This window comes from Podarcis vaucheri, assembly GCF_965113315.1.
Source record: "Podarcis vaucheri genome assembly, chromosome: 3".
NCBI lineage: Eukaryota > Metazoa > Chordata > Lepidosauria > Squamata > Lacertidae > Podarcis > Podarcis vaucheri.
Genome location: NC_138761.1, coordinates 125504206 through 125526779, shown reverse-complemented (window position 1 = coordinate 125526779; position 22574 = coordinate 125504206). Strand labels below are relative to the sequence as shown.

Sequence of the window (22574 nt, the reverse complement as noted above, 5' to 3'; positions counted from 1 at the left end):
TGCAGGGTTGTTTTTTAAAGAGTGTTTTTTTTCTTTTTACAATCAAGCGCTGATTCATTTTATGAAATAAATAAAAAGCACTGAAGTAAAGGTGTTCTCTTCAACGCAGGTTTCCCATGGACAAGGCAGTGGGGCGTCGTCGGTGAAACCTCCGCTACACACAATGGCCTTTTAATGCATGTCTGGAAGTTATTTAAGCCAACCAACCGCGCAGTGCATGGGACCGGGGAGGGCTTCGGTGTAATGTGCAAAAGGCCACAAGTAGCAGGAGAAAGGCTTTGTGATGCTATCTAGGGTCACATGGGAAACGCAATTTCCATCTTAAGCAAAGAAGCCCATGCCCCTCTGGACCTTACTCTCTTCCTCATTTTTGCACATTGTACCGGTAACTGTGATCCTATTTAATAATGCTACAATCAGTGCTTTTTTCGTAAAAAAATATTGAGGGGTACAGTGAACCCTCTGGATACGGATTTAATTCGTTCCGGGGGTCCATGCACACCCCCAAAAATCCGTAACCAGAGGCTTCTGCACATGCACAAGCGGCAAAATGCGGAAAAATACGTATTACCTATCCACAGAGTTATGTAACCTGAGTGACCACTGTACTCTCATTTTCCTACTCGTTGAAATACTGCCCCTCAATGAGGCCAAACTTAGATTCACAAAATAGGGGTATGCATACCCCTGCGTCCCCCCAGAAAAAAGCACTGGTTACAATAACTTTCTCGCTAGGTGCTGAGCTGGTCTCCCTATAAGACCAGATGAGGCAACCCTCTTAAACTGGCCTTCGCTGGAAAGGGCATATTTTATTGATCCCCCTGTCTGAAAAATACAGTAGAGAACACATTTCCTTTTGAGCTACTCTTATTGACTCATGGATGAAGAGACATAGGCAACATTCTTTATAAATGTGAAAAGAGGTGTGCTACTAACACACATCTATTTCCATTCAAAGTATGTTTGTAAGGAATAGGCAACTCATTGTAACCATGTAAACTTACATGAATCTCTCTCTACATTGTTGAAATATCTCTGTGGATCCATATTTAAAGGAAATTGTCTCCTTTTCACTCATATGTTGTTATTATCACTGAAAATACTGGTGCTCTCTCTTGTCACATTTAATTTACATATCTAGTCTATTATTCAGTGTATTAGCAAATCAGATAGGGTCACATGCTGCTCTAACTTGCCTTTTTGTCCCATGACCAGTCAACAGTGTGTACTAGCATGAAACAGTGGAACAATGCGTTGTCGCCTGCCAAACTACTTAGAGAAAATGTTTTATTGGTAACATATGCTGCTTTTGAAATGTTTTGTCTGCACTTGGATGATTAGTTGGAATGTTAACAGCCCAGTCCTGTGAATGTTTACCCAGAAATCCCACCAATTTCAGTGGGGCATATGTTCAGGTAAATCTGCATTTGACAGTCTTATCTCGTATTTGTGTCAAGCTGCTCCAATCTGCAGAGTTTGACCTTAACTACTTTATCTAAGGACAGTTTCATATGCTATGTTGTAAAAGTAGTAAGTCTACAGATTGTAAATTCATTGGGATCAGGAACCTGTAGTCTCCTGCATTGTGAAGCTTTATATATATTTGTTTATTTGATTAAATTTATATACTGCCCTTCAGCTGAGGATCACAGGGTGGCAAAATCTGTACTTGTTTTATTTAAAACACTTCTATCTACCTTTTTCACAAAGTGAGTTCAAAGTGATAAAGAACAACTGATCCATTATAAAAATGTGGGAGATAAGGGTTGAAATCCCTGTTCAACCAGGAAGATCACTGGATAACCATGGACCAGCTGATGTCTCTCAGCCTAACCTCAATGGGTTGTTGGGAAAATAAAACTGCTTATGCCACCTTGAGCTCCTGGGAGTTACAGGTGACATATAAATAAAATAATAAAAAATACAACCGATAAACACCAAATAAACATCAGTAACAGAGGTAGCGTCACTAAAATAAAACCAAGAGAGCAATAAGTAAAAGCCTTCTGGAACAGCAAAGTCTTTGTCAGACTGTTAGAAGGGGGGAAAGTTTATGAATAAATAAACGATATTATATTTTGCACTCTGAGATCAGAATTCATAACAGCACTGCCTGTAGGTGCCTATCGCACTCGCCAGTTCCTACTAACCCCCGTTTGTAAATGTTTTTGGCTTCTGTCAGGTGTCTTTTCTTACGTGCTCCTGCTTCTCTTCTCCAGATTTATACCACAGCAAACCATTAAAAAAATATATATAATAATTTATTTTTGGTGCGGAGGAAAGGCATTTGCGATAGACAGCCTTTGTGAATGACGTCATTCTCGGCGACTGCGGGAAAGGCCCTTTTCTTCCCCGGCGCCTTCTGGAACTTTCGGGTCGGCGAGGGAGCATCGGTTGGGGCTGGCGCCGGAGCTTGGCGGGCGGGCGGGGGGAGGCAGCGCAATCCATCTCCATCGGGGGCTCCAGAGGGGCATCCGGGGTCAGTCATGCCGGAGAATGTGGGCACGAAGGGCGGCCTGGCGGGCGCGGGGAGCCGCAGCTCCGGCGGGAACCGCGGCTCCTACCAGGACAGGGACAAGCCCACCCAGATCCGCTTCAGCAACATCTCGGCGGGGAAAGGTAATGTCGCGGGCCCAGGCCGGGGGGAAGCGCGCCTTGTTCCCCAGGCCGAGCGCGGGGGGGGGGGAGAGCGGAAGGCGCCATTGTCTCCTGATAGGGGGCCGGGGGGGCTTCCTAGGCCGCGCCACGCCCTCCGTCGCCCCTCCACCCCTCGGAGACCGGGCAGCGGCTCCCCTTCCCTCCTTCGCAGGTGGCGCCGTGTGTGGCATCGGGGCTGTGCAGAATCCATTGAACGTGCTTGGGGACATAACATAGGGGGCTATTGCTTTGTTTCGTTTTTCTTCTTGCTTTTATTACGTGCTTTGTATTCTGCATTTTTTGTGCTGGGAGCCGCCCTGAGATTTCAGGAGGCAAGGCGGTATACAAATTTAATTAATAATAATAATGATGATGGCAGTAGTAGGATAATAACCAAGCATGCTAGACAGTGATTTTGCAGAAGTACATTGTGATGCAAGTAATTTATTTTTCAGCTACAAATGTACCACTTGTACATAGTGATTAAATATTGTGCTGTGAAACTTTGGGTGATAGATTTAATTAATTAATTAATAATAATAATAATAATGTGAGCCTTGCTGGACCCGTAGCCCATCTAATCTAGCATCTTATTCTCACAGTTGCCAACCAGATCAGTATTTTGGGAATGATTCATGTTCTGCATTGTTTCATACTTTCTGGGTGTCTCCTGCTCCTATTATAAAGGGGTTGTGTTCTGTGTTATAAATCAAGCACCGATAGCAGTTGTGTCTTTTTGTTTTCCAATGCATTTCTTATCAACAAAAAACTTGATGTGGCCAGTTTATTCTAAAAGTGTGACCCAGAGGAAAGTTTGAGAACTGCTAAGTTATGGTGTTAGGACCAGCACAAAGGTAACCATGCTGAAGATTGCTGAAGTCAATCTTTTGCTGTGTGAGGGGAGAGGGAAGGGGGCATCTCTGCAAAGCCGGAAGAGCTCCAAAGATGAAACAGTATTAATAGTGCACACACAGCTTGCTGAATATTGGGGGGACCGGACACTTTCTGTGTTTCTCATTCATGTGCATACCTACTCAGAAATCAGGCCCTTGTTCCCTTAGTGTTGGAGACTGCATGCGCCATGTACATAGATAATGCTGTAGCAATCATGAATAAATTGGAGGTATGTATCTTGGTTATCAGAGCAAAATAAATCTAATTGAACATATTGGTGGACTGTGGGCCCCCCAAATACGAATATAGAATTACAGTGATCTGAAATAAGCTTCACCTTTTATGAAAGGCATTCCTGTATTTTGTGTAAGAGAGTTGTCATTGTAAGATAGTAACAGCCCAGAGGACTGAGGAAGGCTTTCATGGACACCATGGTGCCTTCACATATTGGGCTGGAGATGACAGGGTTAACTTGTATTGAAAACATCTAAGCAGTGTAGAACAAACATAAAGTCAGGATAAATGTAAGAAGACTAAAAGCAGAAAAAGTTGTGAAGAATTCACCAATCACAAAGTCATAAAGAACTGGCCAATCTCATAAAATGCACATGCATACCTGGAAAGGCCTGTTGACACCTGGAAGACTTCAAAAGGCACCTAAACATAAGTGACGAAGATAAATTTAGGGGGCATCATAAGGTCGTTTGGCAACCTGACATGCCTCAGGATGCCAGCAAACACATTTTTAGTGCTGCAGGGAACAGCTCCTCTTGTCCACAGAGAGAAGGGAAATTCCCATAGGTGGTGGTGCTTTCAGTCCCATCCTCCATCACCTCCCATGTCTAGGCTGAGTTTGGCTCCAGACAGGGATAGATTTGTAATGGGATCAGAGCCCAAGGAATGCATGGGGCAGCATTTCTACTAGCTCCATCCCATCAGTTAGTGGTGTCCATGGCTAGGCTTTCCTGTGCAGCCAGCAGAACCAACCTAGAATAATTAGATGGGCATCAGAGCTTCAGGGATCTGCCATGTATGGTTGCTGCCTGGTTCATTCCAATGTTTGCTGGAAAATAAAAATTATATTTTTCACTTTTATTTTAGCGGTCGCAGATGCGGTTAGGACAAGCCTTGGACCAAAGGGAATGGATAAAATGGTACGTCTTGAGTGTATGGCTATCATATTGTGCATGTAGCAAATTTTTAAATGGTGCTTATGAATTCTACGTAATCCATTTTCTAAGCTGTTGTGAAGTTATTATTATTTTTTTATAAAATATTTATTAAGGGTTTTAAACAATACAACAAACTTCCCATTCACAATCAAAAAAAGAAGAACACCATAAGCCAAAAAAATACAAGAAAAACATACAAAGCATACAAAAAACAAGCAAAAAAGACATAAAAAGACATAAAAAAGAAAATAATTCAGTTTCTTAAATATTATTTCCATAACCCTCTTTCATGGCTCCCTCGCATCTCCCTTTTCTGTGTTCCTGTTTATAAAATCTTATTCAGCAATACTTCACCTTCTTTCAAATCTTATTTTATATTATACATTTCAGCTATTACGTCTCCGATTTTTCCCTTTTCTTATCATTTATTTGAGCTTAACATAATATTGTTCGAATTTCACCTTTGTTCTTATATACCAATTTTTACATATTCCTTTCAAATTTGTCACTAATGCCACATTATCTTTATATCCTGCATCATTCTAACAGTCATACAGTTTACAATACTTTTGCAGATAAACCTTAAATTTCTTCCAGTCCTCTTCCACTATCTCTTCTCCCAGGTCTCGGATTCTGCCAGGCATTTCTGCCAGTTCCATGTAGTCTATCAGTTGCATCTGCCATTCTTCCAGAGTGGGCAAATCTTGAGTCTTCCAGTGCTTTGCGATGAGTATTCTTGCTGCTGTTGTCGCATACATAAAAAAAGTTCGGTCCTTCTTTGGCACCATTTGGCCGACAATGCCCAAAAGGAAGGCCTCTGGTTTCTTAAGGAAGGTATATTTGAATACCTTTTTTAGTTCATTATAGATCATTTCCCAGAAAGCCTTAACCTTTGGGCACGTCCACCAAAGGTGAAAGAATGTTCCTTCAGTTTCTTTACATTTCCAACACTTATTGTCTGGCAAATGGTATATTTTTGCAAGCTTGACTGGGGTCATGTACCACCTATATATCATTTTCATAATATTTTCTTTCAAGGCATTACATGCCGTGAATTTCACACCGGTGGTCCATAACCGTTCCCAGTCAGCAAACATAATATTGTAGCCAATGTCTCGTGCCCATTTTATCATAGCTGATTTAACCGTTTCATCCTGAGTGTTCCATTTTAACAGCAAGTTATGCATTTTTGAAAGTACCTTAATTTTTGGTTCTAACAGTTCTGTTTCTAGTTTCGATTTTTCCACCTGGAAGCCTGTTTTTTTGTCCATATTAAAGGCCTCCCTAATCTGAGCATAGTGTAGCCAATCTCGCATTTTATCCTTTAATTTCTCAAAACTCTGCAATCTCCATGTGTCTCCATTTTTTTCTACTATTTCCCAATATTTTGGCCAGTTGGCCTCCATATTGAGTCTTTTCTGAGCCTTAGCTTCCATTGGTGACAACCACCTTGGGGTCTTACTTTCTAATAAATCTTTATATCTTGTCCAGACATTGAACACTGCCTTCCTGACAATATGGTTCTTGAAAGCTTTGTGAGCTTTAACCTTGTCGTACCACAAATATGCATGCCACCCAAATACATTGTTGAACCCTTCCAAGTCCAAAATGTCAGTGTTCTCCAGAAGTAGCCAATCTTTCAACCAGCAGAAAGCTGCTGATTCATAGTACAATTTCATGTCTGGCAGGGCAAACCCCCCTCTTTCTTTAGCATCAGTTAATATTTTAAATTTTATTCTGGGCTTTTTGCCCTGCCAGACAAACCTGGAGATATCTCTCCGCCACCTCTTGAAACACTCCGTCTTGTCCACAATCTGCAAGGTCTGAAACAAAAACAACATTTTTGGCAATACATTCATCTTTATAGCAGCAATTCGACCCAACAAGGAAAGCTTCAATTTTGACCAAATTTCTAGGTCCTTTTTAATTTCTGACCAACATTTTTCATAGTTATCTTTAAATAGATTCAGATTTTTAGCTGTCATATTAACCCCTAGATATTTCACCTTTTTAACCACATTTAGGTCTGTCTCCTTCTGAAACCTTTCTTTTTCTGAATTTGGCAAGTTTTCCCCCCAAAACCTTAGTTTTCTGCTTATTTAATTTAAATCCCGCCACCCGACCAAATTCTTGAATCAGTTCTAACACCCTTTTCGTACTAGATTCTGGCTCCTGTAATGTCAAAACCAAATCATCTGCAAAAGCTTTAAGTTTATACTGTTTAGCTCCGACCTGGATTCCTTCAACCAACCGGTCCCCTCTGATCATGTTCAGGAGGACCTCCAGGACCGAAATAAATAGCAGTGGGGAGATAGGGCAGCCCTGTCGTGTTCCTTTCTCAATCTTAAACTCTTCTGTCACCACATTATTAACTATCAATTTTGCCTTTTGTTCTGAATAAATTGCTTCTATACCGTTTTCAAACCCCCGTCCCACTCCCATCCCTTTAAGATTTTTCTTCATAAATTTCCATGAGATGTTGTCAAAGGCCTTCTCCGCATCAATAAAAATCAATACTGCTTTTGTATTAGTGTTCATTTGCAAAAGCTCCAAAATATCAATAATGTTCCTTGTATTATCAGACAAATGTCTACCTGGGAGAAAGCCTGCCTGGTCCTTGTGAATCACTTCATTTAACACTCTTTTTAATCTATTTGCCAAAATATCTGCAAAAATTTTGTAATCCACATTTAACAGGGAAATGGGACGGTAGTTCTTGAGTTGTGTCTTTTCAGTTTCAGATTTAGGTATCAATGTGATGAAAGCTTCTTTCCACGACTCCGGTTCCTTCTCCCCCCCCCATAATCTCATTGCAAACCTCTTTTAATGGTTGAATCAAATGATCTTTCAAAGTCTTATAATACCTAGAGGTAAGCCCATCCGGCCCTGGATATTTGCCCAATTGCATATTCTGAATGGCACCTTCAATCTCTTGTTCTGTCTTATTTTCTTGAGATAGTTTTGGCAATCCGTTGTTTCTTAAAAATTGGTCTATCTCAATCTCTTTTTGCGGCTCTTGGGTATAAAGTTGTTTAAAATATCTCTGGAAGCATTTTCTGATCTCCACAGGGTTCTGAATGTTTCTCCCTTCAACTTCTAGGTTGGTAACCGTATTCAATTTTTGTCTCTTTTTCAACTGCCAAGCTAGCAGTTTTCCACATCTGTTTGCCGATTCAAAAGTCCTTTGTTTCATTTGTTTGATTTTCCATTCAACTTCCTGATTTATCAGTTTTGAGTATTGTGCTTGATAGAGTTTAATTTCTCTCAGAATCTCCTGTGACTTTGGTTTCAGTCTTAACTTTTTCTCACCTTTTATTTTGTCCAAGATCTTATCTTTTTTCTCATTCTGGGCTCTTTTCTTTATCGTATTCTGTTGTATCAGAAACCCCCTCATAACCGCCTGCCTTGCATCCCAGATTACTCTTTTTTCCACTGTAGTTTTCAGATTTATTTCAAAATAATCACTCAGAGTCTTTTGGGCCTTTTTAACAATCTCCTTGTCTTTAAATAAGGTGTCATTCATCTTCCATCTAAAGGAGCCGGTTGTAGTTAGTCTCATTTCCATCTTTACTGCGTTATGGTCGGAGCAGGTTTTTGGGCAGATTTCCACCTTTCTAGCCTTAGGTGCCAGTCCTCTAGTTATCCAAATTTGGTCGATTCTTGTCCATGTCATTTTGGCTTCATAGAAGAATGTCCCCTCTCTTCCCAGGGGGTTCTTTGTCCTCCAAATGTCAACCAAGTCCATATTGTCAGTTAGTTCAAAAAAAGTTTTTGGTAGTCTGCCCTCTTTTGTCATATTTTGGTTTTGCGCTTTGTCCATGTTCATAGATACCACCCCATTCATATCACCCATCATAATGATGTTGTTATAGTCCATATAGTCCAACATTGTCTCATGCAGCTTCTTGTAAAATTCCGATTTCCCCTCATTCGGTGCATAGATTTCCAAAATTAAAAATTTCCCCCCTTGTATTTGCACTTCAATTGCCAAGATTCTTCCTTGATCGTCTTTAAAAAGGAATTTTGGTGACAGGCTCTCCTTTGCATATATCACAACTCCTCTTTTCTTCACTCGGTCCGATGAAATAAATTCTTGGCCTAGTCTCTTGTTGATTAACACTTTTCTGTGGAGCGTGATCACATGTGTTTCCTGCAAACAGATAATATCTAATTGTTCCTTTTTTAATAAATGAAAGATCCTCTTCCTTTTTTCCGGGGAATTAAAGCCATTAATATTCCAACTTAAAAGCTGCAGAGACATCCTGAACATTTTTATTCTCCCTTTTGTGGTGGTGTCTCTCTCTCCTGAAGTTATTTATTGTTCATAAACTTTTTCAGTTGTGTGGGGAAAAGGCTTTATGATTAAATCGTCATGGAGCAGGTTCCAAATTAATTATTTTGGTTAGCACTAACTATACAGGCAGACAAACATAAAGAGATTGTGCTGAGAATGCAAACAAAGTGAGGTTGTTGGGTGGCAAGATGCTTCATGATTTTGAATAGTGCAAAGGGAGGGCATATCCTTTGGCCTGAAGAATAAAGAGGACCTGAAAAAGAGTAAGGTGGGATTAAACTTTTTTTGACCTTTATAGCAAAGAGGGTACCTAATGCTTCTTGCGGCAGTTGTGTAATTGGTGCAAATATTTCAATTTCCCCCCACCATAAACATGTGAAATGTAAATGACAGATTTACGCCTTTAAACATGTTTGGGGAGTGATAGCCTAATCAAGGCTCCAAGGTAGGTGTGCTTAGATGTTGAAGGGCATGTATCTGTCGTACTTGATGTACCAGCTTTGCCCTTTTCAAACAGACCAGATCACTGTGATCATCTGGAGAAGCCCTCCTCACTGTCCCAGTTTTCACACATTCACAAGCCAGAGGTGCTGGCTCATAGGGGCTGAGAATTTTTGGGCCCCTTCAGTATTTTCAGGGAGTGGGCCCAGCCACCCCAATGTATGGGGTGCTCTGGTGCAGTTCCTGGCCTCCCGACTGCGGGGTGCCCAGCAGCGCCTGGCCTTCTCATGGCGTCATAAATGCATGTCACATGTTGCACATGTAACATCACAAGCATGCCTTGTGTGCAGGTAGCATAAGACGGCCCCCTCAATCTTTGCTGCCAGGTGGCACTGCTGGTACAAGCCAAGGCTTTTAGCGTAGTAATTTGGAACATTGTGCCTTACAAAATCAGGCACTCTGTTTTGTTTTTCTCTTTCTTGAGTTGGTCTACAACACTTGTGTTTTTTTCAGATCCAAGATGGCAAAGGAGATGTAACAATCACAAATGATGGTGCAACAATTCTGAAGCAGATGCAGGTCCTTCACCCTGCAGCCAAAATGGCAAGTAATATTTAAATTAAATTTCCTGTCAGTCCCCAAGGTGACATCAAATCATGCACATACAGTCCTCCAAATTTTTAGCTGCTGTTTAGTTGTTTGTAGAAAACAACATCGGGCCTAGAATTTTGTGCACCTATATGTGGAGCTCTTCCTTCTGACGGCATCTGTCCAAAAAAGAAATATACAGGACTGTTACAATGATTCAGTACACATAATGTTGATCCTTTTGCGGAATCTGGGACATTACACAGCCCCTCCCGAAGAAACAACTGGCAAAAGTGCCACAGAAAACCACTACTGTAATTGTAAAATGCTTATGGTCCACATAAGCCTGATAAACTTTTTTTTGTTTTTGTTTTTAACCTGAATTAGGGCTATTTGTGTACCATTCCAAGTAACAATGGACAAATGGCCGTTGCCAGAACATTCTAGTTAAAATTTAATGTTCATTGTGACAGATTGTTACAATGGATTTTCAGGCTGAGTGGCATGAATTAAATTATTACAGTATTTGACCAGAGTGCCCCTTGGCAAGAAGAGCATATAATTGAGTAGTGACAGCTAAATCAAACGCAGTTGTGCCTACTTTGAGTATGACATTGGATATCACCCATAACCAATATTTAAAAACATTCCTTCAAGTGGTGTAGTTAGGTAATCTTATGTTCTGGGCTTAATGGTCTAACATAGAGTTGAGAGTGGTGTTGAAAACTCCCATTGTTCTAGGTGCATTTTGTGACAGGGAATTTTATTAGCGTGAGCAGTTTCTGAGCTCTGGGGCAGTATTGCACCTAAGATTTCAGATTAAAACTGCAGGGTGGAAAAAAAGGAGGACCTTTTTCTGCCTCCCCACTTCCAGCTACTCTCTGAAGCCCGTAGAAGAGACCCTCTTAAGAATATTAGGGGGGTGCACAGGGGAAGGACTAAACCATGTGGAAAATGCGCACAATATTTTAGCTGCAGTTCATTCATTTTCAGCTTTTCATTCTTGTTATAAAAACAGCACCTAGACATTCCGTTGTTGCACCCATAACTTAGTTTTATGGTGCCATTTAGCTCCTAGCTTTCATATCTCAGTTTGTAGCACTGGTTGAGAGATTTCATTAGATGCTAATACGTATTAACTTCAATTTCCTCAAAATGTGGTAAGCTAGGTCTGCTGCGTTTGGGAGCAGCACTGATCTCAACTGGATTAATACTTCCCTGGAGTTACTGCAGTGAGGTTTTGCAGCATATTCAGTATACTGTTAATCACAGAATATTATTTTTTGTTCTTGCATTTTTTCTTGCAATTTAGGGCAAATAATAATAATTTTTTAACATTTGGCAACACACAGCTGGTGGAGTTATCCAAAGCGCAAGATATTGAAGCTGGGGATGGCACTACTTCTGTTGTTGTCATTGCCGGAGCTCTGCTAGATGCTTGTTCCAGACTCCTTCAGAAAGGTAGGTTTCACTTTTAAAAATATACATAGGTAATTTTGGCATATGAAATAAATGGAGACCCAAAAGGATGAAATTGAAAGAGAAAACTGAAGATATAAACACCTGTGTAGTCCTAAGTATAGCATACATGTTTTGTTTTCCCAAAGTATGTGTACTAGTGGGAGGAAAGGGGAAAGGTGGTTGTCTGTTTTGGACTTACTATTTTTTGGATACATTGATATATCATCCAAAGCCAGTTTGAAGTCCATATCATGATATCAGTTTCACAGTTTTTAACCTGGCAATATATTGTGAATCAGTGTGTGTGTGTGTGTGTGTGTGTGCGCGCGCGCGCCATGTAAAAATCACAGTGTGTGTGTGGGGGGGGGGGGAGTGAAGCCAGCCAGTGCCTCTACATGGCTCCATCCTTATTTCTGACATTATGATATATCAGTGTATCACAATGTTTAGCTGGTGATATATCAGCATGTTGAAAATCAAATATTGCCCAGCCCTACTCCTGACATGATATGACTATTGGATGTATCTAAATTTTTGTATTGGCACTATTACATACCTGTGGTAATTGCAACATATCTCCCCCGAATGGATTTTTGTGTATATGTTCAGTGATACAAAGTTTTTGGAGGTTAGTAATAATAATGATGATGATAGATGATGATAGGTATGGTGAAGGAAAATATTCCAGAAAACTTTTATTATAATTTTATTATAATTTGGGGTTGTTGTTTTTTTGGAAGGAATTGGATCTTAATCAGAAAAAGAAACAATCGTTTTTATGATAGACCTAAAGTGTTGTTTCATGCATTGTGTTTTCTCTAAAATAATGGGGGTGGAGTCCAGCTAAAATGGATGATTAGTGTTTTCTTTTAGTCAAGGCAATGGAAGGTTTGGAATTCTATTGCTAGAGTTCATTTGTCAACCAGTTTAATATTCAGGATTAAGGGCAATAAGTGGATGTGAGCTATATTAATGTGCAATATTGCAAAGCATATTTTATATGCTAATTCAACTGGAAACTTCACCCCCCAATGACTTGTTTTTAAGTGTTGTTGAATAAACTTAAATCAAACTGTTTTCTAGGAATTCATCCCACAATCATCTCTGAGTCATTCCAGAAGGCATTGGATAAAGGTACTGAGATCCTGACCAGCATGGGGCAGCCTGTTGAGCTGAGTGACAGAGAAACCCTACTTAACAATGCAGCTACTGCACTGAACTCAAAGGTGGGTAACTTGTGACATACGTGGTTACAGCATGCCTAGCTCGTGCTTTAAATATAAATTGCATGCAACTGTATTAACTAATAATTGAGACCAAAGTTTGGACCCTCCTTACAGCAATATTAGGAATGCTTCAATTACTTAGAATTGCCAGACATTTCTTGAGAGGAATGTTTTATGGTGAAGAAGAGGAGTTTGGATTTGATATCCCGCCTTTCACTCCCTTTAAGGAGTCTCAAAGCGGCTAACATTCTCGCTTCCCTTCCTCCCCCACAACAAACACTCTGTGAGGTGAGTGGGGCTGAGAGACTTCAGAGAAGTGTGACTGGCCCAAGTCACCCAGCAGCTGCATGTGGAGGTGCAGAGACGTGAACCTGGTTCCCCAGATTACGAGACTACCGCTCTTAACCACTACACCACACTGGCGCTCTGATCCTGCTTGCTAGCATTTAAAGAGAGGTGCACCCTCTGCAGGATCCTTTGAATGTGTGTGGCATCATTATTTACTTGCAATGTTGCCTTTTAATAGTGAAAATTCCGCCTTTGCAACTGCGTATTCTTTCCCCTTAGATCTTGCCCTGCTGCTCTTTAACTTCACCACTGAAATTGTATTGCTGAGTCAGAGATTTACTTAGAGATTCAGAATGGGAATTGCAACCTCCATACTGCTCTCTGGTTCTGTCTTAAATAAGAAAAGAAAAATTAAGAAAACAACATGCCAATTACTTACTGTTGTGAGTCCTACAAAGAAACAATATAAACTGTTGATCTCCGTTTGTTTAATTTAATGTAACTGTTAGGTAGATTGAAATTCACATCCGTTGGTGGAAGTTCTTATGGAAATGTGCATAACCAATGAAACCCCCCCAAGTAAAATGTGGGTCTTCACTAAATCCCTGCAGGTTGTATCACAGTATTCTAGTTTGCTTTCTCCAATGAGTGTGGAAGCTGTGATGAAGGTGATAGATCCAAATACAGCTAGCAGTGTGGATCTTAGAGACATCAAAATTGTTAAAAAGCTTGGGTAAGTAGTAATCTCAAAATACAAATTCTGTTACCTATTTATTTTTAATTATTATTGTGCTAGCTTACTCTTTCAATACTTCTTTCTAGAGGCACAATTGATGACTGTGAATTGGTTGAAGGGCTGGTCCTCACCCAGAAAGTGGCCAATGGTGGTATAACCAGAGTTGAAAAAGCTAAGATAGGTCTCATTCAATTCTGCTTGTCAGCTCCAAAGACAGATGTAAGTTGCTTTGCTTAATTTGTTATGTCTGCATCATTATCAGCTATCTTTACACATTGATTGCAACTTCTTAAAAATTCTAAGTATGCTAACAGTACATTATTTTACTTTCTGAATAGAATTACATGCCAAAAACTTAAAATAGGGGTGGGCTGACTTGTATGATCAGTTGTTTACATAGATTTTATGTGGTCCAACAGCATATCAGATATTAAGCCCTCTTGTTTTTAACAGTCAAAATCTTTGTTAAGATTTCCTGTTAAGAATCAGCAGGAATTACTGGCCCACTACTGAACTGCCTATATCTCTTCAGTTTAAGCCTGAAAAAGAGGTATTAGCATAAAAGAAATAGTTATCAGTGGCATATTCTTCTATAAACTAAGCTTCAGCTTGCAACTGCATAGGTTGCAACTGAATGCTTTGATTGTAGACAGTGAGTTATGTATTACTATACTACATATAGAAATTTTGATTAAGGGTAGCCAGCATGCTGGTTCCAACTGCCATCAGTCCCAGGCAGCATGGCCAATAGTAAGGAATGGTGGGAGTTGAACCACGATGTCTTATCTCTGATTTAAATGCTTAGTTAAGCTTTGTTATGCTTCTTCTGTTAGATGGATAACCAAATTGTTGTTTCTGACTACACTCAAATGGACAGAGTCTTGCGTGAAGAGAGAGCTTACATTCTCAATTTAGTTAAGCAAATTAAGAAGACAGGATGCAATGTGCTGCTCATTCAGAAATCTATTCTGCGGTATGTTTATTCCAGTAATGTGCTTGCTGTTGAAGAATGAATGATATTCGGGATTAAAATTGTTCACGGTGTGATAAAGTTTAAGAGACTTGCTCTGAAACGTATTCCTTAAACCAGGGGCAGACAACAGAATCTGGCCAGTGGACCAGACATTCAGCCACATTTGAGGCTCTGACCAACTGTCAGATTTCACCCACACACATGTGGTTGAATGTTTAGTCCAACTACCTATTATGTTAGGTGACTCAATTTGAGTAAAGTGGGGAGTAGAGAGAGAGAGGGCTTGTAGGCCTTTTGGAGAGATTTAGGAAAAGCTTCAAACCAATGATGCACTTCATGACATCCAGTTGGGCCCAGGATAAATAATGACATCTAGTCGGGCCCAGGATACTTAAAGGTGTGTTCTGAGTCTTGGGAAATTCTGAGTCTGATCAGAGTAGCTTGCCCATCACTGCTGTGAGTCACGCTGCTGTGAGTCTGGCTGATTCTCTAGCTCATTCATTGTGTTGATTTCAGGGATGCTCTAAGTGATCTAGCACTCCATTTCTTGAACAAAATGAAGATAATGGTGATTAAAGATATTGAAAGAGAAGACATTGAGTTTATATGTAAGGTAAGGAGGAGCTGTTAACTAGTTCTGCTGTAGGTGAATATTTGATTCAAAAAGTACCGCATTTTTCGCTCTATAACACGCACACAGTTTTTAGAGGAGGAAAACAAGAAAAAAAAATATTCTAAACGAAATAGTGGATATATGATTTTTGTGGTTCATGCTGTGGCCACAGACATGTGATTTGACAGTGAGTTTGGAGTAGCCCAATGCAAAAATCCTGAGGATCCATGTGGATCCATGCTTTGTAACCACGGAGGAGGGAAGGAAGGGGAACCATGGATCCTCTGCTCACGACTGCAGCAGATCCCCACTGCCACCCGCAGGCATTCGCTCCATAACACGCACAGACATTTCCCCTTACTTTCTAGGAGGAAAAAAGTGAGTGTTATGGTGCAAAAAATACGGTAATTGAAATTGGTCATAATACTGATTGGTGCTGCTTTGGAATTTGTTACACACTTGGTATGTAGGCTGTGGGAGGAAACAATATGTGAAAGAATTAGTAGGCTCTATTAGTCTCACTTCTTCCCAAGGAAATGGTAATGTGTCATCTTGCGTATAAAGATGCAGCTGTCTTACTTCAAGCTTATACATGAGTGGTCGGAAGGAAGTCCCACCAAATTTAATGGGACTTCTTCCCGGGTAAGTGGATATAGGATTGCAGCCTGAGTATAAAGTATAGCGTATTGAACTATATCGTACCTTTTTAATCTATGGTCCCTGTGTTGATTTATTTTTGAAAAGACCATTGGAACCAAGCCAGTTGCTCATATTGATCAGTTTACTGGGGATATGCTGGGATCTGCTGAACTGGCAGAAGAGGTCAATTTAAATGGATCTGGAAAGCTAGTAAAGGTAAGCAGAACTCCTGTTTAGCTCTTTAGCTTGCTTCTTTATGACACTTGAGGAAGTAATTTTCATGTCATTTTTATAAAATGTATACATTGCTTGATTGTAAAAGCCTTAAAACAGTTTACAAAAAGATAAAAACATAAAATCAGGATTTTAAAAAATACAATACATCAGAACAGGGAGGCTCAACTTTGCATACTCTAGGTCACTGTCAGAGCCCTCCTGCCTCCTTCCCAAAGCCCAGCGCCTTGCTTACCCAGCTTCGGCAAAGTGAGATGGAGAGGGGGTCAAATGTTTCAGGGAACCGCCAGAAAGGCCTCAAGGGTGGCAGACGGCCCCTGGGCTGTGTGTTGGGCCACCTGCATTAAAACATACAAAAAGTTAAAAAACTAGATTACAATTCATATCATTACCAAGCATTTGGTTAGGCTTGTATAAACAGGAATGTCTTTAACAGAGCCCAAAACAAATACAGTCGTACCTTGGATCCCGAACGCCCTGGAACTCTGATGTTTTGGCTCCTGAACGCTGCAAATGCAGAAGTGATTGTTCCTGTTTGCGAACTTTTTTTGGAACCCAAATGTCCAACAGGGCTTCCACGGCTTCCTGCAGCCAATCAGAAGCCGTGATTTGGTTTTCGAACGTTTTGGAAGTCGAACGGACTTCTGGAATGGATTCCGTTAGACTTCCAAGGTACAACTGTACAGTGAAAGTGTATCTATTGTTTGATATAAATAGGCAGGGAGTTCCACACTAAATTATTGAGTTCTTACAAATGTGTAAGGGGTGTTATGTGGCACCTGTAGTAGTGCCAGTTCCACCGATTGAAGTTGTCAAGTGGGCACATGTTTGGTAAGGCAATCTCGTAGGTAAACTGGTTCCAAGTTACAGTTGTACCTTAGAAGTCGAGTGCCTTGTGAGTCGAATGTTTTGGTTCTTGAATGCCGCAAACCTGGAAGTGATTGTTCCGGTTTGCAAATGTTCTTTGGAACCCGAAAGTCTGACATGGGTTCCCCAACTTCCGGTTGGCTGCAGGACCTTCCTGCAGCCAATCAGAAGCCGCGCCTTGGTTTCCGAATGATTTGGAATTTGAACGGACTTGCGGAATGGATTCTGTTCGACTTCTGAGGTACGACTGTGTATGCTAATAGTAACACTAATAGTAGCGTGTGTGAAACACAACCTTCCACACAGAATGAAACCTCATCACCTTAGAGTTAATGATCCCTCTATCATAGTGCTGATTCCCAAAAGAAATTACGCTGAAGCTTTACTGTGGGGTATTTTCATAACTTTTGGACTACTGTGAAAATTGTTCATTAGGCTCTCATCTTTACCTGGCAAAAAGATAGTCCACCCTTTATTGGTACCAGGAGATTATAGCAGGACTCAGGGAAGACAGTCATCTCTAATTTGTGATGGGCCAAGCCACTTATAACATAGTTAGCCTCTACAGCAGACCATTAATTGAACACTGGGGTAATATGCGTCTGCTGATACAGCCCTATAACGGAGTAGACTGCTACATTTCTCACTGGTTGAAGCTTCCAACAATGTGAAGAGCAGCCCCAAGCAGGCATCACAGTATTTTAGGTGGTTTGATGGACATGCATGGTTGTTATCTTCTTTCCATCTGATCAAGAACTTTATTCATCTCCATTGGGATTGTCCGGATATTGGAGTCAATTCTTTCTGCTCATTCAGATCTAGATTAGCCTTTGGGGGTACTTCATTGACTCTTTGGGTGGGACGGGGTGTGTGTGTGTGTGCATAGGAGCAGTGCTGCTAATTCTCTAAATATTGTAGTGACACTGTTTTTGTCCTGCAGATTACAGGGTGTGCCAGCCCTGGAAAAACGGTAACAATTGTGGTCCGTGGCTCCAACAAACTAGTAATTGAAGAAGCTGAACGTTCAATTCACGATGCTTTGTGTGTCATACGCTGTTTGGTAAAGAAAAGGTAATGTATAAGACTTATGGACCAGTAAAGTCACCATTCAGCTTTACAAATGCCTTTTGTTAACATTTTCAAACTGCAAAATTCTAATTTCAGAGCCCTGATTGCAGGTGGTGGAGCACCAGAAATAGAGTTGGCCTTACGCTTGGATGAATATTCTCGCACCTTGAGTGGCATGGAGTCTTATTGTGTACGTGCTTATGGAGAGGCCTTGGAAATAATTCCATCCACCCTGGCTGAAAATGCAGGCCTTAATCCTATTTCTACTGTGACTGAGTTGAGAAACAGACATGCACAAGGCGAGAGAACTGCAGGAATTAATGTCAGAAAGGTAAGGTGCAAAGTGGTGAGACAAAACAAATACATATTATTGTATATTATGCCATAGAATTTTGTTTTTTATATTGGAGTTTATTATGTAGTTTATCGTATGCTGCTCACCGCATTATGCATAACTCAAAGGAACAGTAAAAATATCATGTATTTGTTTTCTTTATTTCTGGTGTTCCGCGTGTGAGTGGAATTTTACATGTAGCCAAAATGGTACCATCTGTGCAGAACAGAGATATCAAAAGGTTTTGTGGATCGCTCAGGTACAGGATATATTTAAAGGCAAAAAAATATATATAAAAAAATAGTGGCCATAAAATGCTGACTGGTGGTTGGGGTGGTTTGGCTGGTTGAATAGAAAATGAGGTTTGAAGTAGCTGGACTCATGAACAGCAGTTGCCTGCACTGCAACATTTTGTTGCAGTGGCTGGGGCAACCCAGTCAGGTGCGCAGAATACTACTACTAAGTGTAATTTCAATAATAATTGGCAGCCTCTGCAAAGGAATACAATAGAGGAATCCCTTGGGTTGCATTCTAGTTACATGGTATTGATTCATAAAAAATCAGATGAAATGTTGAAATTAACATATTCAGTTTTGTAAAAACAGCATTGACATAAAATTCACTTGCATTCTCAAGCCTATTTTGCTGTTCAGCTGTGACAGTTGCTAAACGTATTTTTATTTTATTTCTGAGTATAATATTTTTAAACATTCTAAGTGGTGTACAAGCAATACAAATTAACATAAAATGGCAAACTGGTATCATAAAAACAAATCTAGTGATACAGGGTCCAGTTGGAACTTAAACATAGACTCAGATGGATTCATTCAACACGGATCTTGGTCCAGTTGGTTCCAAAATATAAAACTTTATCTTAAATGCAAGAGCTACTCATTGGAACTTCACTTTACTTATGTTTGAAAAATGTCAAGTGTGGTTTTTGAAGCTTGATAGTGGAATGTACCTAGAGATAATTGATTGTTGTGGCTTACTGATCCAAGGAACCAAGAATTAAATATTTGGCTCTATAGATCCATCAAAAGTGACCTTTTATTGCCCAGAGTTAAGCAACAGAAAAAGTGGCTTGCTTTTATTTTCATGTTGTGAAATTTAATCTTTGATGGAAACCTACTATGTAACAACTGATAAGTCGTCTTCTTCTTATTATGACATTTTACTGGTGTTACAAAAATAATTATATATAACACTTGATTGCACAGCTTATTGCGGTTTTATTAAAAATGGTAAAGATTAACATAGTCAGCACTATAAAATATTTGATTATTTTAAGGCTACTTCAACTAGAATTAGTATAATTAAATATATTCCTTGGCTGCATGCCATCAGTGCCTCATATACTTACTGCACAAGAATATTTGTTCTTTCCTACAAGATGAGATTATGTACAGCATGCTCAAACACACTTTTAAACTTGGATGTGAATATGGTTACGTGAGTTGATTGGCCACCTGATGAGACAGAGGTGCATTTCTCCAGAATGAAAATGTTGAGATACATAATTTCATGTAATTTATGCTGGTAATTTGTTTATAAACTGAGGTTTCCATTCTTAATTTGTAGGGTGGAATTTCCAATATCCTGGAAGAATTGGTGGTCCAGCCTCTGTTGGTTTCCATCAGTGCTCTGACCCTGGCGACAGAAACAGTCCGCAGTATTCTTAAGATTGATGATGTGGTAAGTTACACTTAAAGGCTAACATTCCTGCAAATGGGTATTTCATAGCAGTTAGCAAATGTTAAATGACAATTCCTATTAGATCACAATGTGAATCTGCAAGTTAACATGCTGCATTTGTAACTAAATGATGAAAGTTGCTGTTCAAATTTAAAGAGACAAATAATTTAGTGAAAGTGTAGATTAATGCTGGATGCAAACAATGATACAAAAGAATGTTGGTGATGCAGAGACATTTGAAGGTAATGGTTAAAAGTATCATTCCATACCATTCTGTTTCTCTTCGCAGGTGAATACTCGATGAGATGACTAAAGAAACAGACTGTGCAGCTCAGCACAGTGTCGCAAGTTTGGAATGCAGTTCCTTCATTGGACGTTGCATAACTCCCAGTTACATTTCATGTATACTTGTCAACTTAAATTAATAAAAACTTAAATTCTCAAGGCATATCTTGTTTACATTGTCTTTATAGCTAAACAAAGCACGCCCCCCACAGTTTACAACAATTGATGCTGTTAGAGTTAAAACCAGTATTGCCACAGAAACCAAAGTTGCCACTCTTGATTTCAACTGATCAGTTTATAGTTATGCTATAACCTATGCTAGGTTTATAGTTATGCTAGCAGTAAGCCATGGTAGCTTCAAACTCAAAGTCAAACTTAACAGAAGACAAGCCAAAGGGTTTTCTGGATAAGGATGGAAGTAATTTGTGTTTCTCGTCTGTCTGTAATTCCACATCTTTGCTTCAGCTGAGACGACATGTTTTCATTTCAGCTTTAATTAAACGCCTAAAATGAATGGTGTCAGAAGTTACATCAGTTCATGCTGCTGGTGACATGAGCCCTTGTACCATAAATCTAGGTCAGTCTTCTAAGGTGCCTCAAGACTTTGTAACAAGAGAACCTACAACTAATACAATTGCCTCTACAATTTGTCCTGAACAAGTCTGCCTAGACTTGCTGTCACCATTGGGAAAAAGCCAGTGAAATTTCGTGGTTCGAGTGTTGGGTGTGGGAGATCAGCATTGCCGCTCTGCCATGAAACTTAGGGGATGGCGTTGGGCCAGTCACTCTTTCAGCCTAACTGACCTTGCAGAGTTGGAGGGGAAGAACCATGTAAACCATGTTGAGCTAGGAAAGGTGGGATATAAATGTCATAATCTGAATTAATAAAAACAGCTTTTATAGTCTTAATGAAATCTGTTACACATCTGTTCAGAAGTAAACCACTTAGAGTATAATTAAGCTTACTCCCAAGCGTGTACATGATTGCACATTAGTGTAATGTGCAGGAATAGAAAGAAAACTAGAGAAATATCCAAATTCCTGTTTTATTTGGGACCTCTGCATACAAATCAATAGAGCAGAATGCACATGCGTTAATTCGGTGCTGCCATTGGGTTCAGAGGACCGCTGTTAAACCATACTTACCTGTACAATAAGCTGAGGTGCATATTTTCTGAAAGGTCTCTTGCAGTATTGTCCATTTTCAATGCAATTGCTACTTTTCAGTTAAGTAGACATGGTTAGCTAAGTCAGTTCAAGGGCAGTAACCATACATCTTCTCTATCATCCAGTGCTCTCTTCAACTTGGGTAACAATATAGTTGTACAGCATAGAATGAATGGAGATTTGCCCCCGATAACGTATTTCATCAATAGAAACCCAATAAGGCAATAGATCTTGAAATTTATAGAGAGCTGGTGTAAAAAGTTTATTTGGCTATGCCTGAAGTAAGTAAGAACAAGCAAGTGGTAGGTCCTCTGCATGGGGAACATGGAGAAATGCTATTGGGTGACAGAGAAAAAGTGGAACTACTCAACCCTTACTTTGCCTCTGTCTTCATCCAAAATAAAAGTGATGCTGCCCAACCTGGTGATGACAGAATAAATGATGTAAGGAGGGAGCTGCAGCTCAAGATAGGACAAAAGGTAGTAAGGGAACACATAGCTATTTTAAATGAATTCAGACCTCCAGGGCCTGATGAACTGCATCCAATGGTACTAAAGGAGCTCGTGGATGTAGTTTCAGAGCCTTTGTCTATTATCTTTGAGAATTATTGGAGAACAGGTGAGACCCCTACACACTGGAGGCGGGCAAATGTCCCCATCTTCAAAAAGGGAAAGGAAGACCCAGGTAACTGCTGACCGGTGAACTTGACATGGATACTAGGGAAGGCCGTAGAACAGATGAACAGTCAGTCTGTGAGCATTTGGAAAAGGATGCTGTGATTACTAAAACCCAGAACAGGTTTCTCAAAAGTAAGTCATGCAAGACCAATCTGATTTCTTTATTTGATGGAATTACAAACTTGGTGGATCAGGGGAATGCTGTGGACATAGTGTATCTTGATTTTATTAAGGCTTTTGACAAAGTTCCCCATAATAGTCTCGTAAGGAACCTGGAAAATGTGG

At 40.0% G+C, this 22574-nt stretch overlaps 1 protein-coding gene across 1 annotated transcript; it reads left to right on the top strand.

Moving 5' to 3' along the window:
- The first annotated feature begins 2363 nt into the window (after nt 1-2363).
- On the top strand, nt 2364-20608 carry CCT4 (chaperonin containing TCP1 subunit 4). The gene is made up of 14 exons (XM_082216385.1): nt 2364-2619; nt 4633-4685; nt 9952-10041; nt 11379-11487; nt 12571-12713; nt 13613-13734; nt 13824-13956; nt 14571-14710; nt 15227-15323; nt 16068-16178; nt 18004-18134; nt 18228-18462; nt 20047-20160; nt 20450-20608. Exons 1-14 carry the CDS (start codon nt 2487-2489, stop codon nt 20462-20464), a joined length of 1626 nt encoding a protein of 541 aa, XP_082072511.1. The 5' UTR covers nt 2364-2486; the 3' UTR covers nt 20465-20608.
- Nucleotides 20609-22574: the final 1966 nt, after the last annotated feature.

Bases quoted from the DNA above. Each gene is read 5' to 3' on its own strand.
- CCT4 (XM_082216385.1), top strand. From the start codon at position 2,487: ATGCCGGAGAATGTGGGCACGAAGGGCGGCCTGGCGGGCGCGGGGAGC. The intron at 4,686-9,951 runs GTACGTCTTGAG...TGTTTTTTTCAG, and splicing joins CAAAGGGAATGGATAAAATG to ATCCAAGATGGCAAAGGAGA. The intron at 13,957-14,570 runs GTAAGTTGCTTT...TTCTTCTGTTAG, and splicing joins TGTCAGCTCCAAAGACAGAT to ATGGATAACCAAATTGTTGT.